Raw genomic sequence first — 20,826 nt, 5'->3', positions numbered from 1 at the left:
ACACCAAACGTGAAGACGCACAGAGAGTGGTGGAGAACAACAGGGATAATAACCTACGGGACCTCCAGATCCAGACAGATAAACAAGTCGTAGTAAAGCAAACAGACACAGGTGAGATGCAGAAAACAGCCATGGTAATAGAAGTGGTAACAGATGTGATGGAATAGATGTGAGGGAAACAACCGAAGGAAGGAATATGGGAAGTTGAACAAATACCAGGGACTCAGAAAATAAATACAGGGAATGTGGAAGGTTAATGCCGAGGTTGTGCCAGTGATAATCAGAGCCCCCAGCTGTGACCCTTATTCTGTAGATCATCAATCTCAGTGCAGAACAGCACAATAGGAACAGCCATAATACTGCGCTCAATATGCCCTCAAACTCCCAGGCCTCTGGTAGAAGGCTTAAGGAAAAGTATATAACCACCACATGCTATTCTAAACATATTTTCAATCCCGTTTCTCCAAATTCTTGCAGTAAAAACACTTAAAAGTAAAACCGTGTGTATATAAGAAAGAGTTCTTCACAAATATTGTGGAGTGCCTTGATAACTATTAGATTTGTTGATTTTTTACAGAGCTTCAAGTTTAACATATATAGAACCAAATAGACATTTCATTTCACAAGGTTTTGCTAACCCATTATTCCAAATACATTCAAAATGACTGAAATTCATATATATATATATATATATATATATATATATATATATATATATATATATATATATATATATATATATATATATATATATAGTGAACCGAATAGACATTTTACAGGAGTTTGCCATTCCAATACTCCAAATTCATACAGTTAAAACACTTCAATGTTAAAATATACTATATTTAACTCATTAGCCATTTGCACATTTTTGCTAGGCTACATAATTCCTTATTAGGCTAAATAATTTATCACAGAAAAGTATAAGGAAGTCACGAGTAGCTAAAAAAGTTTATAATCATATTCGTTGATGCAGGAAAGAAGAGACAGGAAACAGTGCGTTACCTTGTGGCCTTTTATTAATGCAGAGCTCTGGAGATGTCACTTCACTGCGCAGTGCGCAACACACATACTTATATATTTCGCGCTGTGCCACTTCTGCTTAGTAATTTATCAGTTCAGCCCTCGCCTCTGTCTAACTGTCACATACACGTTTTCTTGCACAATCGCACATCTGCACATCCAAGGCGTTTCCTGTTATTCAGTAATTATGTCTGGACATACAGCAATTATTTTTGTTAATTCAAGCATTAATCCTATTCCATCTTGCGCATTATTCTCTATTTATGTAAATTTAGCATTCACTTAATTTATGCAATCCCACAATAGCGAATTTAACTGAAAAGAAAATTCAACGGAAAGTTAAAATGTATAACGAACTGAAGACGTTTCTCTTCTACACGGCTTTTGAGCTTTTGCGACTGAGCTTTTGCGGCCCTTTGCGTTGAAGTTACTCTCATGCGCTAAAAGTGCCCCGGGAAGTACCGGCTAGGTTTTTTTTAAGTGAAAGCTCTACCATGGTTTTAACTATGGCCAGTCGGTCTTAATCGTTTCTGCGTTTTAAAATGATGTATCCAACATGCGACTTTCATTTGGTAGCGCCCACAGCACAAAAAAGGCGTCAAATGAAATTTGATCGACCTCCGTCATCTGCGCTTCGAGTCAGGGACTGCCCACAGTTGCGGTCAGATTAGTCGACTAGTACGCTTCATATGCAAACTGACGGAGAAGGTTCTGCCTATAAAGCCAAACGAGAGATCCTAACTTTAGCCAGAGCACTCGAACATAAATCTCAAGGGGAATCAGACATCTCCAGAATCCGTTGCTGCATGTCAGATGTGCAGTCCGTAACCCAGGACGAGCCCCGTTAAGAATACAAAGATAGATATGGTAAGTTTCTCTCGCCGCTTTGCTTCGGCCTTGTTACGACCACAGTAAAGTAATTAGTGTAGTTATACTACACGTGTATTAAAACTTGGACGGTTGTTTTTGTTGTTTAATACTGGTACGTGCTGCCTTTGCCTCCGTAGTGGCATTTTTCAAAGTGCTTTGACCTTCTTTATTGAGTAAACCTTCAGCTTGTTTCTGTATTAACCAGAAAGCTTACTTAATAACAGAATATTAACAGAAATCTCAGGCAGAAACACACACACACATAGATACCAGTATATTTTGGGCACAAGCTATTACTGCATGCCATCACATGAGTATCGATTGAAATTCTAGCCTTCTAAATAACACTGATAACACATTTGGAGTTAATTAATTGATGAGCTATATTCGGAAATGTAGAGCTATGTTTTAAAGTATGGCGTATGGACAAGGCTTCTCAGTCATGGTACAGTTATATTGTAAAGTTATATTTTAAAGGTCTTCAGGGAGCTTCTTCCACCAGATGGCTTTTTAAATGTTCTTCAGTGGCACAGATTGAGAGATGGAAAACTCCAACACCATTAAATAGGAAACAAAAGCAAATGTTTGTGTCGGGGTGGTGGGGGTGCACCCATCCGAGGAATTCCAGTTTCCCTGTAGGTTTGAGAAAAGAGAGGAGAGCTTGATGACTTAGAAAGATACACAAACACACATACAAACACAGAGAGAAGAGAGAGAGAGAGAGAGAGAGAGAGAGAGAGAGAGAGAGAGAGAGAGAGAGAGAGAGAGAGAGAGAGAGAGAGAGGCAGCAAAGGAAGCTACAATGAGAAGTGAAAAGAGGTGTTTCCTGCTATTTGCCATTCAAAATCTTATATTCATTACTGGAATGAGAGTTTTAGGTGGGAATAATTATTTGTGTTATTTCATTAAAATAATTCTCGTACATCATACAAGCTTGTTTAGGGGAAGGAGATCTGGGCAGGTCTTGAGCAAGCCGTAGAGTCTGGAAACAGCTGCAATTGGATTGGAATAAATCAATCCCAATTAAATCTTGGAACCCCATCGGGAATTCCGGAACGAAACAGAATGAGTGCAGAATTAGCTGGGTTTTTCTGGTCATCTATCACTAACACTTGGAAAGGGAGTTTTATGTGTTGTGTGTCTGTTTCCTGTTATTGTTCCTGGGGCTTCGCACTGCGTAAGGCCCCTGAGGTAGGTGAAGATGAAAAATGTGGCTGGGCAGCCGGGATGTCCGTTCGTCTCCCGCCTGCCAGCTTCCCGGTTTACTGGACCGCTTGCTATGCCGGCCGTGACTCCTGAACCCCCTGCTTCCTCCACGGAGTACAGAGCCGGGGAGGGAGCGTCCGGGCATGTAAAATATATATCTTTCTTTGTCTTTGACGGAGTCCGCTGGTCCTGAGACTATCGGCATCTTGAAATGCTTCTATTTCCTTTCCGAGTCCTGACCCGTGTGATCGTCACAATGGCTTCTTTGTGAGATTTTACTGTCCTGTTAGTTGGGAGGAGAAGGTCACTGACTGTCCCGTGTTCCTCTGTCTGGTGTTCAGCTTGTTTTGAAACTGTAGCAGAGAGAGAAAGAGAGGGAGAAAGTAAAAGAGATGAGGAGGAAGAGCGAGAGAGAGAAACAACACAAGCAGTAAAGTGTCCACTAAAAATCATCAACTGTTTCGGTTTTCAAATGATTTCTGAGGCTTTGGCAATACTGTCGAGCACATAATCATGACAATAAAGCCATCTTTAACTTGAAATTTAAAGTGAGAGAGAGAGCGAGGCATGATTCCTGCGCTGCATTCCCCAGTCAAATAGCAAGCAGATTTCCCACAAACATTCGTTGTGGAAGACTTCCAAAAAGCAGAAGACCAACCTGCTCAACCCCTCTGAATCCCCACCGCATGAACACATCATGCAGGTCAGAAAACAGTAATGTTCAGATGTATTACCTTCTAAAGTTCTGTTTTGGGACTTGCCTGGGCAAGTCAAAAACAAAAGAAAAAGTGCTGTTGCTTTGGAGTTTCAAGTTTCAAGGTCAAGTTTGTTTTATTTGTCACATACATAGTCATAACACAGTATAACTCACAGTGAAATGGTGGAGAGTGCTCTGTCCAAACTGAGGGAAAAAAAAACAGGGGTGCATAGAGAAATATATATTCTATATATATACAAAATATATTAACAATGTATGTACAATATATGTATAATATGTTGCCTGGGCAAGTCAAAAACAAAAGAAAAAGTGCTGTTGCTTTGAAGTTCAGTGTCATTCGAGGTGAACCATCTTTTAAACAAGGTTTCATGATGTGAATGGGTTCTTTCTGCGTGGCATGGCACAGTTATCATTACATGTCATGTACCTGCCTACTGTTTGCAAATCTTGATCATCCACAGTCAGCATGTTCAGTCACACCGTAGTTCATCAGGTGCTTGAGCAAAAAAAATGTCAACCAGGGAGATCGGTTAGTCAGTCAGGTTAAATATGCTTTTGGTTAATCTCCAGTGTAAATATCTTCAAACAACACGACCCCCTGAAATTCTTCCACACTAAAGACGTTACTCAAATTTTGGCATTGTGTGTTTTGGTTTTTTTTTAATCTACATCAGTGTAGTCTTAGAATTTATTAATAGGGCTGATGAATGTGGTGCACATATAAAAAGATACTTTTAGTGAAATTAATCATCTAAATCGTTTAATTGATGGGGTAGAGGACTTTTAGGTGAGGGGTCGAGATTTCCCTGTATTAAGAGGTTTGCACAGGCGGGCAAGCTCCGCCTCCAGCACGCCTGAGATACGCTTGTGCAAAGCGTTAGTTTCAGCTATGTTTACCACACATTTTACTGTGCAAATACTGATAGAATTTTATCAAAGGTGTAAAGGTGTTTCAGCCATTGTGCGTGTAAGTAAATAGAGCAAGGCAAGTCTTTGTATGTGGCCAGCAAATCATAGAATGAATGTGGTACCACTGTCTATGATCTGAGAAGTATTGCTTTGCAATATGGATACCTTAACAGAAATCTCAGTCAGAAACACACGCACATAGATACCAGTATATTTTGGGCACAAGCTATTACTGCATGCCATCACCTGAGTATCGATTGAAATTCTAGCCTTCTAAATAACACTGATAACACATCTGGAGTTAATTAATTGATGAACTATATTCAGAAATGTAGAGCTATGTTTTAAAGTATGGCGTATGGACAAGGCTTCTCAGTCATGGTACAGTTATATTGTAAAGTTATATTTTAAAGGTCTTCAGGGAGCTTCTTCCACCAGATGGCTTTTTAAATGTTCTTCAGAGGCACAGATTGAGAGATGGAAAACTCCAACACCATTAAATAGGAAACGAAAGCAAATGTGTGTGTCGGGGTGGTGGGGGTGCACCCATCCGAGGAATTCCAGTTTCCCTGTAGGTTTGAGAAAAGAGAGGAGAGCTTGATGACTTAGAAAGATACACAAACACACATACAAACACAGAGAGAAGAGAGAGAGAGAGAGAGAGAGAGAGAGAGAGAGAGAGAGAGAGAGGCAGCAAAGGAAGCTACAATGAGAAGTGAAAAGAGGTGTTTCCTGCTATTTGCCATTCAAAATCTTATATTCATTACTGGAATGAGAGTTTTAGGTGGGAATAATTATTTGTGTTATTTCATTAAAATAATTCTCGTACATCATACAAGCTTGTTTAGGGGAAGGAGATCTGGGCAGGTCTTGAGCAAGCCGTAGAGTCTGGAAACAGCTGCAATTGGATTGGAATAAATCAATCCCAATTAAATCTTGGAACCCCATCGGGAATTCCGGAACGAAACAGAATGAGTGCAGAATTAGCTGGGTTTTTCTGGTCATCTATCACTAACACTTGGAAAGGGAGTTTTATGTGTTGTGTGTCTGTTTCCTGTTATTGTTCCTGGGGCTTCGCACTGCGTAAGGCCCCTGAGGTAGGTGAAGATGAAAAATGTGGCTGGGCAGCCGGGATGTCCGTTCGTCTCCCGCCTGCCAGCTTCCCGGTTTACTGGACCGCTTGCTATGCCGGCCGTGACTCCTGAACCCCCTGCTTCCTCCACGGAGTACAGAGCCGGGGAGGGAGCGTCCGGGCATGTAAAATATATATCTTTCTTTGTCTTTGACGGAGTCCGCTGGTCCTGAGACTATCGGCATCTTGAAATGCTTCTATTTCCTTTCCGAGTCCTGACCCGTGTGATCGTCACAATGGCTTCTTTGTGAGATTTTACTGTCCTGTTAGTTGGGAGGAGAAGGTCACTGACTGTCCCGTGTTCCTCTGTCTGGTGTTCAGCTTGTTTTGAAACTGTAGCAGAGAGAGAAAGAGAGGGAGAAAGTAAAAGAGATGAGGAGGAAGAGCGAGAGAGAGAAACAACACAAGCAGTAAAGTGTCCACTAAAAATCATCAACTGTTTCGGTTTTCAAATGATTTCTGAGGCTTTGGCAATACTGTCGAGCACATAATCATGACAATAAAGCCATCTTTAACTTGAAATTTAAAGTGAGAGAGAGAGCGAGGCATGATTCCTGCGCTGCATTCCCCAGTCAAATAGCAAGCAGATTTCCCACAAACATTCGTTGTGGAAGACTTCCAAAAAGCAGAAGACCAACCTGCTCAACCCCTCTGAATCCCCACCGCATGAACACATCATGCAGGTCAGAAAACAGTAATGTTCAGATGTATTACCTTCTAAAGTTCTGTTTTGGGACTTGCCTGGGCAAGTCAAAAACAAAAGAAAAAGTGCTGTTGCTTTGGAGTTTCAAGTTTCAAGATCAAGTTTCGAGTTTGTTTTATTTGTCACATACATAGTCATAACACAGTATAACTCACAGTGAAATGGTGGAGAGTGCTCTGTCCAAACTGAGGGAAAAAAAAACAGGGGTGCATAGAGAAATATATATTCTATATATATACAAAATATATTAACAATGTATGTACAATATATGTATAATATGTTGCCTGGGCAAGTCAAAAACAAAAGAAAAAGTGCTGTTGCTTTGAAGTTCAGTGTCATTCGAGGTGAACCATCTTTTAAACAAGGTTTCATGATGTGAATGGGTTCTTTCTGCGTGGCATGGCACAGTTATCATTACATGTCATGTACCTGCCCACTGTTTGCAAATCTTGATCATCCACAGTCAGCATGTTCAGTCACACCGTAGTTCATCAGGTGCTTGAGCAAAAAAATGTCAACCAGGGAGATCGGTTAGTCAGTCAGGTTAAATATGCTTTTGGTTAATCTCCAGTGTAAATATCTTCAAACAACACGACCCCCTGAAATTCTTCCACACTAAAGACGTTACTCAAATTTTGGCATTGTGTGTTTTGGTTTTTTTTTAATCTACATCAGTGTAGTCTTAGAATTTATTAATAGGGCTGATGAATGTGGTGCACATATAAAAAGATACTTTTAGTGAAATTAATCATCTAAATCGTTTAATTGATGGGGTAGAGGACTTTTAGGTGAGGGGTCGAGATTTCCCTGTATTAAGAGGTTTGCACAGGCGGGCAAGCTCCGCCTCCAGCACGCCTGAGATACGCTTGTGCAAAGCGTTAGTTTCAGCTATGTTTACCACACATTTTACTGTGCAAATACTGATAGAATTTTATCAAAGGTGTAAAGGTGTTTCAGCCATTGTGCGTGTAAGTAAATAGAGCAAGGCAAGTCTTTGTATGTGGCCAGCAAATCATAGAATGAATGTGGTACCACTGTCTATGATCTGAGAAGTATTGCTTTGCAATATGGATACCTTAACAGAAATCTCAGTCAGAAACACACGCACATAGATACCAGTATATTTTGGGCACAAGCTATTACTGCATGCCATCACCTGAGTATCGATTGAAATTCTAGCCTTCTAAATAACACTGATAACACATCTGGAGTTAATTAATTGATGAACTATATTCAGAAATGTAGAGCTATGTTTTAAAGTATGGCGTATGGACAAGGCTTCTCAGTCATGGTACAGTTATATTGTAAAGTTATATTGTAAAGGTCTTCAGGGAGCTTCTTCCACCAGATGGCTTTTTAAATGTTCTTCAGAGGCACAGATTGAGAGATGGAAAACTCCAACACCATTAAATAGGAAACGAAAGCAAATGTGTGTGTCGGGGTGGTGGGGGTGCACCCATCCGAGGAATTCCAGTTTCCCTGTAGGTTTGAGAAAAGAGAGGAGAGCTTGATGACTTAGAAAGATACACAAACACACATACAAACACAGAGAGAAGAGAGAGAGAGAGAGAGAGAGAGAGAGAGAGAGAGAGAGAGAGAGAGGCAGCAAAGGAAGCTACAATGAGAAGTGAAAAGAGGTGTTTCCTGCTATTTGCCATTCAAAATCTTATATTCATTACTGGAATGAGAGTTTTAGGTGGGAATAATTATTTGTGTTATTTCATTAAAATAATTCTCGTACATCATACAAGCTTGTTTAGGGGAAGGAGATCTGGGCAGGTCTTGAGCAAGCCGTAGAGTCTGGAAACAGCTGCAATTGGATTGGAATAAATCAATCCCAATTAAATCTTGGAACCCCATCGGGAATTCCGGAACGAAACAGAATGAGTGCAGAATTAGCTGGGTTTTTCTGGTCATCTATCACTAACACTTGGAAAGGGAGTTTTATGTGTTGTGTGTCTGTTTCCTGTTATTGTTCCTGGGGCTTCGCACTGCGTAAGGCCCCTGAGGTAGGTGAAGATGAAAAATGTGGCTGGGCAGCCGGGATGTCCGTTCGTCTCCCGCCTGCCAGCTTCCCGGTTTACTGGACCGCTTGCTATGCCGGCCGTGACTCCTGAACCCCCTGCTTCCTCCACGGAGTACAGAGCCGGGGAGGGAGCGTCCGGGCATGTAAAATATATATCTTTCTTTGTCTTTGACGGAGTCCGCTGGTCCTGAGACTATCGGCATCTTGAAATGCTTCTATTTCCTTTCCGAGTCCTGACCCGTGTGATCGTCACAATGGCTTCTTTGTGAGATTTTACTGTCCTGTTAGTTGGGAGGAGAAGGTCACTGACTGTCCCGTGTTCCTCTGTCTGGTGTTCAGCTTGTTTTGAAACTGTAGCAGAGAGAGAAAGAGAGGGAGAAAGTAAAAGAGATGAGGAGGAAGAGCGAGAGAGAGAAACAACACAAGCAGTAAAGTGTCCACTAAAAATCATCAACTGTTTCGGTTTTCAAATGATTTCTGAGGCTTTGGCAATACTGTCGAGCACATAATCATGACAATAAAGCCATCTTTAACTTGAAATTTAAAGTGAGAGAGAGAGCGAGGCATGATTCCTGCGCTGCATTCCCCAGTCAAATAGCAAGCAGATTTCCCACAAACATTCGTTGTGGAAGACTTCCAAAAAGCAGAAGACCAACCTGCTCAACCCCTCTGAATCCCCACCGCATGAACACATCATGCAGGTCAGAAAACAGTAATGTTCAGATGTATTACCTTCTAAAGTTCTGTTTTGGGACTTGCCTGGGCAAGTCAAAAACAAAAGAAAAAGTGCTGTTGCTTTGGAGTTTCAAGTTTCAAGGTCAAGTTTGTTTTATTTGTCACATACATAGTCATAACACAGTATAACTCACAGTGAAATGGTGGAGAGTGCTCTGTCCAAACTGAGGGGAAAAAAACAGGGGTGCATAGAGAAATATATATTCTATATATATACAAAATATATTAACAATGTATGTACAATATATGTATAATATGTTGCCTGGGCAAGTCAAAAACAAAAGAAAAAGTGCTGTTGCTTTGAAGTTCAGTGTCATTCGAGGTGAACCATCTTTTAAACAAGGTTTCATGATGTGAATGGGTTCTTTCTGCGTGGCATGGCACAGTTATCATTACATGTCATGTACCTGCCCACTGTTTGCAAATCTTGATCATCCACAGTCAGCATGTTCAGTCACACCGTAGTTCATCAGGTGCTTGAGCAAAAAAATGTCAACCAGGGAGATCGGTTAGTCAGTCAGGTTAAATATGCTTTTGGTTAATCTCCAGTGTAAATATCTTCAAACAACACGACCCCCTGAAATTCTTCCACACTAAAGACGTTACTCAAATTTTGGCATTGTGTGTTTTGTTTTTTTTTTAAATCTACATCAGTGTAGTCTTAGAATTTATTAATAGGGCTGATGAATGTGGTGCACATATAAAAAGATACTTTTAGTGAAATTAATCATCTAAATCGTTTAATTGATGGGGTAGAGGACTTTTAGGTGAGGGGTCGAGATTTCCCTGTATTAAGAGGTTTGCACAGGCGGGCAAGCTCCGCCTCCAGCACGCCTGAGATACGCTTGTGCAAAGCGTTAGTTTCAGCTATGTTTACCACACATTTTACTGTGCAAATACTGATAGAATTTTATCAAAGGTGTAAAGGTGTTTCAGCCATTGTGCGTGTAAGTAAATAGAGCAAGGCAAGTCTTTGTATGTGGCCAGCAAATCATAGAATGAATGTGGTACCACTGTCTATGATCTGAGAAGTATTGCTTTGCAATATGGATACCTTAACAGAAATCTCAGTCAGAAACACACGCACATAGATACCAGTATATTTTGGGCACAAGCTATTACTGCATGCCATCACCTGAGTATCGATTGAAATTCTAGCCTTCTAAATAACACTGATAACACATCTGGAGTTAATTAATTGATGAACTATATTCAGAAATGTAGAGCTATGTTTTAAAGTATGGCGTATGGACAAGGCTTCTCAGTCATGGTACAGTTATATTGTAAAGTTATATTGTAAAGGTCTTCAGGGAGCTTCTTCCACCAGATGGCTTTTTAAATGTTCTTCAGAGGCACAGATTGAGAGATGGAAAACTCCAACACCATTAAATAGGAAACGAAAGCAAATGTGTGTGTCGGGGTGGTGGGGGTGCACCCATCCGAGGAATTCCAGTTTCCCTGTAGGTTTGAGAAAAGAGAGGAGAGCTTGATGACTTAGAAAGATACACAAACACACATACAAACACAGAGAGAAGAGAGAGAGAGAGAGAGAGAGAGAGAGAGAGAGAGAGAGAGAGGCAGCAAAGGAAGCTACAATGAGAAGTGAAAAGAGGTGTTTCCTGCTATTTGCCATTCAAAATCTTATATTCATTACTGGAATGAGAGTTTTAGGTGGGAATAATTATTTGTGTTATTTCATTAAAATAATTCTCGTACATCATACAAGCTTGTTTAGGGGAAGGAGATCTGGGCAGGTCTTGAGCAAGCCGTAGAGTCTGGAAACAGCTGCAATTGGATTGGAATAAATCAATCCCAATTAAATCTTGGAACCCCATCGGGAATTCCGGAACGAAACAGAATGAGTGCAGAATTAGCTGGGTTTTTCTGGTCATCTATCACTAACACTTGGAAAGGGAGTTTTATGTGTTGTGTGTCTGTTTCCTGTTATTGTTCCTGGGGCTTCGCACTGCGTAAGGCCCCTGAGGTAGGTGAAGCTGAAAAATGTGGCTGGGCAGCCGGGATGTCCGTTCGTCTCCCGCCTGCCAGCTTCCCGGTTTACTGGACCGCTTGCTATGCCGGCCGTGACTCCTGAACCCCCTGCTTCCTCCACGGAGTACAGAGCCGGGGAGGGAGCGTCCGGGCATGTAAAATATATATCTTTCTTTGTCTTTGACGGAGTCCGCTGGTCCTGAGACTATCGGCATCTTGAAATGCTTCTATTTCCTTTCCGAGTCCTGACCCGTGTGATCGTCACAATGGCTTCTTTGTGAGATTTTACTGTCCTGTTAGTTGGGAGGAGAAGGTCACTGACTGTCCCGTGTTCCTCTGTCTGGTGTTCAGCTTGTTTTGAAACTGTAGCAGAGAGAGAAAGAGAGGGAGAAAGTAAAAGAGATGAGGAGGAAGAGCGAGAGAGAGAAACAACACAAGCAGTAAAGTGTCCACTAAAAATCATCAACTGTTTCGGTTTTCAAATGATTTCTGAGGCTTTGGCAATACTGTCGAGCACATAATCATGACAATAAAGCCATCTTTAACTTGAAATTTAAAGTGAGAGAGAGAGCGAGGCATGATTCCTGCGCTGCATTCCCCAGTCAAATAGCAAGCAGATTTCCCACAAACATTCGTTGTGGAAGACTTCCAAAAAGCAGAAGACCAACCTGCTCAACCCCTCTGAATCCCCACCGCATGAACACATCATGCAGGTCAGAAAACAGTAATGTTCAGAGGTATTACCTTCTAAAGTTCTGTTTTGGGACTTGCCTGGGCAAGTCAAAAACAAAAGAAAAAGTGCTGTTGCTTTGGAGTTTCAAGTTTCAAGATCAAGTTTCGAGTTTGTTTTATTTGTCACATACATAGTCATAACACAGTATAACTCACAGTGAAATGGTGGAGAGTGCTCTGTCCAAACTGAGGGAAAAAAAAAACAGGGGTGCATAGAGAAATATATATTCTATATATATACAAAATATATTAACAATGTATGTACAATATATGTATAATATGTTGCCTGGGCAAGTCAAAAACAAAAGAAAAAGTGCTGTTGCTTTGAAGTTCAGTGTCATTCGAGGTGAACCATCTTTTAAACAAGGTTTCATGATGTGAATGGGTTCTTTCTGCGTGGCATGGCACAGTTATCATTACATGTCATGTACCTGCCTACTGTTTGCAAATCTTGATCATCCACAGTCAGCATGTTCAGTCACACCGTAGTTCATCAGGTGCTTGAGCAAAAAAATGTCAACCAGGGAGATCGGTTAGTCAGTCAGGTTAAATATGCTTTTGGTTAATCTCCAGTGTAAATATCTTCAAACAACACGACCCCCTGAAATTCTTCCACACTAAAGACGTTACTCAAATTTTGGCATTGTGTGTTTTGGTTTTTTTTTAATCTACATCAGTGTAGTCTTAGAATTTATTAATAGGGCTGATGAATGTGGTGCACATATAAAAAGATACTTTTAGTGAAATTAATCATCTAAATCGTTTAATTGATGGGGTAGAGGACTTTTAGGTGAGGGGTCGAGATTTCCCTGTATTAAGAGGTTTGCACAGGCGGGCAAGCTCCGCCTCCAGCACGCCTGAGATACGCTTGTGCAAAGCGTTAGTTTCAGCTATGTTTACCACACATTTTACTGTGCAAATACTGATAGAATTTTATCAAAGGTGTAAAGGTGTTTCAGCCATTGTGCGTGTAAGTAAATAGAGCAAGGCAAGTCTTTGTATGTGGCCAGCAAATCATAGAATGAATGTGGTACCACTGTCTATGATCTGAGAAGTATTGCTTTGCAATATGGATACCTTAACAGAAATCTCAGGCAGAAACACACACACACATAGATACCAGTATATTTTGGGCACAAGCTATTACTGCATGCCATCACCTGAGTATCGATTGAAATTCTAGCCTTCTAAATAACACTGATAACACATCTGGAGTTAATTAATTGATGAACTATATTCAGAAATGTAGAGCTATGTTTTAAAGTATGGCGTATGGACAAGGCTTCTCAGTCATGGTACAGTTATATTGTAAAGTTATATTGTAAAGGTCTTCAGGGAGCTTCTTCCACCAGATGGCTTTTTAAATGTTCTTCAGAGGCACAGATTGAGAGATGGAAAACTCCAACACCATTAAATAGGAAACGAAAGCAAATGTGTGTGTCGGGGTGGTGGGGGTGCACCCATCCGAGGAATTCCAGTTTCCCTGTAGGTTTGAGAAAAGAGAGGAGAGCTTGATGACTTAGAAAGATACACAAACACACATACAAACACAGAGAGAAGAGAGAGAGAGAGAGAGAGAGAGAGAGAGAGAGAGAGAGAGAGAGGCAGCAAAGGAAGCTACAATGAGAAGTGAAAAGAGGTGTTTCCTGCTATTTGCCATTCAAAATCTTATATTCATTACTGGAATGAGAGTTTTAGGTGGGAATAATTATTTGTGTTATTTCATTAAAATAATTCTCGTACATCATACAAGCTTGTTTAGGGGAAGAAGATCTGGGCAGGTCTTGAGCAAGCCATAGAGTCTGGAAACAGCTGCAATTGGATTGGAATAAATCAATCCCAATGAAATCTTGGAACCCCATCGGGAATTCCGGAACGAAACGGAATGAGTGCAGAATTAGCTGGGTTTTTCTGGTCATCTATCACTAACACTTGGAAAGGGAGTTTTATGTGTTGTGTGTCTGTTTCCTGTTATTGTTCCTGGGGCTTCGCACTGCGTAAGGCCCCTGAGGTAGGTGAAGATGAAAAATGTGGCTGGGCAGCCGGGATGTCCGTTCGTCTCCCGCCTGCCAGCTTCCCGGTTTACTGGACCGCTTGCTATGCCGGCCGTGACTCCTGAACCCCCTGCTTCCTCCACGGAGTACAGAGCCGGGGAGGGAGCGTCCGGGCATGTAAAATATATATCTTTCTTTGTCTTTGACGGAGTCCGCTGGTCCTGAGACTATCGGCATCTTGAAATGCTTCTATTTCCTTTCCGAGTCCTGACCCGTGTGATCGTCACAATGGCTTCTTTGTGAGATTTTACTGTCCTGTTAGTTGGGAGGAGAAGGTCACTGACTGTCCCGTGTTCCTCTGTCTGGTGTTCAGCTTGTTTTGAAACTGTAGCAGAGAGAGAAAGAGAGGGAGAAAGTAAAAGAGATGAGGAGGAAGAGCGAGAGAGAGAAACAACACAAGCAGTAAAGTGTCCACTAAAAATCATCAACTGTTTCGGTTTTCAAATGATTTCTGAGGCTTTGGCAATACTGTCGAGCACATAATCATGACAATAAAGCCATCTTTAACTTGAAATTTAAAGTGAGAGAGAGAGCGAGGCATGATTCCTGCGCTGCATTCCCCAGTCAAATAGCAAGCAGATTTCCCACAAACATTCGTTGTGGAAGACTTCCAAAAAGCAGAAGACCAACCTGCTCAACCCCTCTGAATCCCCACCGCATGAACACATCATGCAGGTCAGAAAACAGTAATGTTCAGATGTATTACCTTCTAAAGTTCTGTTTTGGGACTTGCCTGGGCAAGTCAAAAACAAAAGAAAAAGTGCTGTTGCTTTGGAGTTTCAAGTTTCAAGATCAAGTTTCGAGTTTGTTTTATTTGTCACATACATAGTCATAACACAGTATAACTCACAGTGAAATGGTGGAGAGTGCTCTGTCCAAACTGAGGGGAAAAAAACAGGGGTGCATAGAGAAATATATATTCTATATATATACAAAATATATTAACAATGTATGTACAATATATGTATAATATGTTGCCTGGGCAAGTCAAAAACAAAAGAAAAAGTGCTGTTGCTTTGAAGTTCAGTGTCATTCGAGGTGAACCATCTTTTAAACAAGGTTTCATGATGTGAATGGGTTCTTTCTGCGTGGCATGGCACAGTTATCATTACATGTCATGTACCTGCCCACTGTTTGCAAATCTTGATCATCCACAGTCAGCATGTTCAGTCACACCGTAGTTCATCAGGTGCTTGAGCAAAAAAATGTCAACCAGGGAGATCGGTTAGTCAGTCAGGTTAAATATGCTTTTGGTTAATCTCCAGTGTAAATATCTTCAAACAACACGACACCCTGAAATTCTTCCACACTAAAGACGTTACTCAAATTTTGGCATTGTGTGTTTTGTTTTTTTTTTAAATCTACATCAGTGTAGTCTTAGAATTTATTAATAGGGCTGATGAATGTGGTGCACATATAAAAAGATACTTTTAGTGAAATTAATCATCTAAATCGTTTAATTGATGGGGTAGAGGACTTTTAGGTGAGGGGTCGAGATTTCCCTGTATTAAGAGGTTTTGCACAGGCGGGCAAGCTCCGCCTCCAGCACGCCTGAGATACGCTTGTGCAAAGCGTTAGTTTCAGCTATGTTTACCACACATTTTACTGTGCAAATACTGATAGAATTTTATCAAAGGTGTAAAGGTGTTTCAGCCATTGTGCGTGTAAGTAAATAGAGCAAGGCAAGTCTTTGTATGTGGCCAGCAAATCATAGAATGAATGTGGTACCACTGTCTATGATCTGAGAAGCATTGCTATGCAATATGGATACCTCATTGTACCTCATTGTAAAGAATTTGACAACATGATGTTGACCCCTTGAAAAGATGGTTAACCAAAACTGTTTATGCTTGATGGATCATGTGAAATACAGTCATTCATCAAAACAATTACAGAATACACAAGCGGACTATCGGAGGTTAAGGTGTGCAGACCTCACCAGTGGACCTCACCTGGACCTTCCACATCACCTGCATGTATCCCAGAAAGCCCGACAGTGCCGTTTCACTTCCTGCATAGGAGGAGAAAAGCCAGCGTACCTTCTTCTGTTTTCAGGACCTTCTGTAGGGGGATAATAGAGAGCATCCTGTGCAGCTGTCTTGCAGGCTATTATGGGAGCTGTCCTGTCGCACACCATAAATGCCTACATGGGATTGTGGGAACATCTGAAAGGGCCAGTGAGGTCTCTCCACCCTTCAGCGCTGCACCTGCAGCTGTTGCATTGTGGGTGACTCCCACCCATCTCATAAACCCTCCACCCTTCAGTGTTCTGGGAGAAGGTGCTGGAACATATGTGCCACTACTGCCAGGTTCCAGGACAGTTTCTTTTTATGGAGGCAGTCGGACTATATAGCACGGTGTTGCGTTACAAACTGTGCTGATGTACTGAATTCATAGTGCACCACGGGCCGGAATAAATTATCCCTCAATCAAACGTGCATTACGTATAACAATACATCCTGCAGTTGGACACAGTCTTACTTGAAAATGCACACAAAGCACACTGATAATTTTGCAATTAGAAAAGGCAGGCAATTTGCATATTTGTTTTTGCATGTTGTATGTATCAGAATTCATATTCTGATATGCCATATAAAGGCATATCGTGATAATGATTAGCAAATGAGATTGTGCAGCTCTTTTAGGCAAAACAAGTTTATTTATAAAGCGCATTTCGTACACAATAAAATCCAAGCAGACTTCTCAGATTAGAACAGTTAATTATGCCCAAGACCAACACTATGCACATAGAAGCAGTATTTAGCTCCTGTGCTGCTCTTAATTGGAAGCAGCTGTCAGAGAACCTCAGAACTTAGTGTCCTGACATTTTAAATCTCGATTTAAACTTGCATATTTGACCTGGCTTTCTGTTGGGTTTAAGGCCTTGTTCTTTGGCTCTTGGAGGACATACCACACTACTGTTTTATGTTTTATTCCTATCTCTTATCTTCTATCTGTTACAGCAGTTTATGCGAGTTATTCCTTTAATTGTTTCTTTATGAACTTCAGTTTAACTTTTACGATGTCATTTACTTTATGGTCTCTATTTAACTCTATGATACTTTTTTTTTTTGTCCATTTAAACAAAGCAGTTTCTCCCCTATAAATATGACCTGAACTGGTTTAGAAATAGAGAGTCCAATCCAGCTCCCAAGTCTGTCTAAGAGTGTTGATGTAATAATGGTGTGAAGAGTTCATGTCTGAGCCTGGAATGTCGGCGTATGTCTGCTGCTATAGAGTTGACAGTTTTGGTTGGAAATGTGTCAAGACTGAAGATGGGTGACCTGAAGTGCCTCACAATTTCAGTTTTTATCAAATTTTATCATTAATGACACTAAACTATAACATTTTAACCATGTTATCTCTATGGTGATGTTGAGATCTCAGCTTTCTTCCTGCCCATGGAAGTATTAATGGTAATAATATGATCTTTCCAAACACTTACTGGTGATGGCATTTCAAGGGTTAGTTTTGTAGAGAGACTGGTCAGCATGTCCACAGTGGCAAACAGAATTCAGATACTGGGAATGTTCTTGCTGGCGATGCTAACGAAGTATTTTTGTCTGGCTTGGCACATTAGCATACCGAAAACATGGCAGCTTTTATCAAATTGAAGTTTGGTGGAGCCAATTCAGTTTAGCACAATTGTGCTGCTACATGCATTTAGTCAGAATTTCTACTGAATAGCCAAAACCTGCTACATGACTCAATCGGAGGGGATAAATAGGTGTTCTCTAGGTTTTCTCTCACAGCGGCTGTAAAGAAAATGTTCCCATTTTAAGGAAAATATTCCTATTCCTATTTTCCTTAACCCTGTCCCTCTGATCTCACTGTCTGCCTCGCCTGGGTCTGGTTCACTTTCCTTCAGGGCCCTGGGGCATGTTTCTCAGAATGAGAGTCAGAAAACCTGAGATGCATGCACACTTTATTCAGAGATACGTGAGAATATATAGATGGCAAAACAGATGAGTAAGCAGAAATGTGTAAATGACCTTTCCTTCTGTCTCAAACATTCCTGATCTGTTTTTGACACAGGTTTTGCTCCTCTCCTGTGTTCCAGTCCCGCCTCTATTTGGCCCCGCCCATGTATTATTGCCCCCCGCCCCCGAGTGTTACCTTGGTAGCTGACAGCTCATGATGTTTTTGGCAGGAGAACGGGCATGGGCGCCTGCAGCAGATGCAGGAGAATGTGGAGGAGGTGCGGGTCATCATGCTGGACAACCTGAACCGGGCTGAACAGCGCGACAGCGGCCTGAGCGAACTGGAGGACAGATCCACCCAGCTCCAAGAGAAGGTGAAGCTTTCTGATTGGTGCCTGTCACATCCTTACACACCCTTCTGTTCTAGGGCCTTCTGCCCCCCAGCCCATCTGGGATGCGGCCGGTTTCATTTTAATTGGTTCAGTTCAGTATGGCGACGCCCTTTTATCATTATGGGCCTTCAGTTGTGAGAGGACGTTCCGGTATGAATTCCGGTAAGTTCCATGACCTGTATATCCAGATGTCTCCTTGGTGATCAAGACAGCTGGAATCAACACTGCCATCTCTGTTGCTAGGTGAATGAATCCATAGTGGCCTGGAATATTTTGTATTGATTATTTTTATTAAGGTCATATGCAGACATCATAGGAGGTAGTGGTGCTTTGATATTTATTTATTACTGATATTTATATACTAATACAAGCTACAGGAGCCTGTCCAATCTAAAACAACAAGTATATAGTAATAACTATATAGTGCCTTCACAAAAACATTCATAAACAATGCAGAAGGCTGTAATAACATATTAAGTCATTATCAAAAGGATTCTACATGTAAAAAATTAAATATAGGCCTTTTTTGCTGTTTACTAGTTGTTTTTTTATATTACATACAACAATTTTATTTTTATTTTGGTATGTTTCCAGATGTTATGGGGAAAGATGAGTCATGGTGAAATATTGCTACATTTGGTTTGGTCTTTCTTTGTTCTCTGCTGTTAGTTTATGTTCCTCAGGTTAGTGAGGCTGGGTCATATCCTCAGACTTGTTTATGTTTCGTATGTCCATTGTGGTTATAGACAGCAGGCTGGGCTTTCGGGCTGAAATTCAGGAAGCCCTCCGAACATAGTAATCATAATTTCTGACTGTCTACACACTTCATGCCACTTGGTAAATGCTTCCAATGTTCCAGGGCCAGACATTGATAAGGAAAATTGCAGGAAATGTCATATTGGTGTCTATAAATAAACTTTAGGTGTGGTTTCGGAGGTAAAAGGAATGTACAATATACATCCTGATTTAAGTTTATGGGGGTTAATTTTAGAAAGCTATTTCCTTTTGGTGATGAGATGAATGAAACAAATGTCTGGCTCAGTATGTCTTTATGTGTAGGTGTGTGTGTGTGTTTGTGTCTGTGCATGCATGGTGTGTTTTTATCTAAAATTAAGGTAGTAAGGTAACCCAGCTCACTTCCTGGATGTTACATGATGCACACAAGCACATGTTTACAAGTCCCAGTCATTTAGTACCTGATTCTGACAGATTTCACTGGATTAAGATAGATTACACTGTTGTCCTTTGAGAACAACCTGCAGCTGCAAACAATTTAAAAGGGACCTCTAATACTATGTTGTAAGATTAAAAGAGTGAATGTGGTCATGAACTCAATGCTTGTGATGACTTTTCAGAGCAAGGTGTTCGCCAAGACGTCAGGGCAAGTGAAACAAAAGACGAAGAAGGACTACATAAAGTGCAAGGTGATCATGGGAGTGTCCATCGCCATCCTCATCATTATCATCGTCATCGTCGTCCTCTCCGTCTTGAAATACGGCAACAGTGAGAAAGACAATTCTGGGCCAAAGGCAGCAGGAGAAGCAGAGACGCCAAAGCGATGATCTGACGTCTGCGAGATGCTCCACCGCGATGAAGTTGGCGCTCAAGATGTTCAGGAAATCAGTTTTCACTTTCGGTCAGGAAGCATTTGTGCAAGACTGGGGACTTTCTGTGTATGTGATGTCGGCCTTCTGTGTGAAATGCACCAGAGATGTGCACCTTTTCACAGTCTGAGCTACCAATGCAATAAAATGGTACTTGTACACACTCAGTACTGCTTGTGCTTTCAATTTAATTTAAGTTTTTTTATATACATTTGTGCTCATATGTTTACATGCCCTGGCAGAATTTGTGATTTTTTAATATTTTTTCAGAGAATAATAATGATAATACAATAACTTTTCTTTTATTCATGTTTAGTGGTTGGGTCAAGCCATTATTATCATACAATTGTTTTTGCCTTTTTTTAAATCATAATGACAACAGAAACTACCCAAATGACCTTGATCAAAAGTTTAGAAACCCTAGTCCTTAATACCGTGTATTGCCTACTTTTACATCAATGACAGCTTGAAATCTTTGGTGGTAGTTTCGGATGAGGCACTTTATTTTCCCAGATGGTAAAGATGCCCATTCTTCTTGGCAAAACGCCTCCAGTTCCTGTAAATTCTTGGGCTGTCTTGCATGAACTGCACGTTTGAGATCTCCCCAAAGTGGCTCAATGATATTGAGGTCAGGAAACTAAGATGGCCACTCCAGAAACTTCACTTTTTTCTGCTGTAGTCAATGACAGGCCGACTTGGCCTTGTGTTTTGGATCATTGTCATGTTGGAACATCCAAGTGTGTCCCATGCGCAGCTTCCAGGCTGATGACTGCAAATTTTCCTCCAGTATTTTCTGATAAAATGCTGCATTCA

At 41.0% G+C, this 20,826-nt stretch overlaps 1 protein-coding gene across 1 annotated transcript; it reads left to right on the top strand.

Annotated features, from left to right (window-relative positions):
* Positions 1–1,666: 1,666 nt before the first annotated feature.
* Positions 1,667–20,180, top strand: vamp5 (vesicle-associated membrane protein 5). The gene is made up of 3 exons (XM_035525897.1): positions 1,667–1,890; positions 18,248–18,391; positions 19,765–20,180. The coding sequence occupies exons 1-3, from the start codon at positions 1,888–1,890 to the stop codon at positions 19,969–19,971; spliced, it is 354 nt and encodes a 117-aa protein (XP_035381790.1). The 5' UTR covers positions 1,667–1,887; the 3' UTR covers positions 19,972–20,180.
* The last annotated feature ends 646 nt before the right edge of the window (positions 20,181–20,826 follow it).

This window comes from Electrophorus electricus, chromosome 5 (genome assembly GCF_013358815.1).
Source record: "Electrophorus electricus isolate fEleEle1 chromosome 5, fEleEle1.pri, whole genome shotgun sequence".
Classification (NCBI taxonomy): Eukaryota; Metazoa; Chordata; class Actinopteri; order Gymnotiformes; family Gymnotidae; genus Electrophorus; species Electrophorus electricus.
This window is presented reverse-complemented; position numbering and strand designations above follow the sequence as displayed.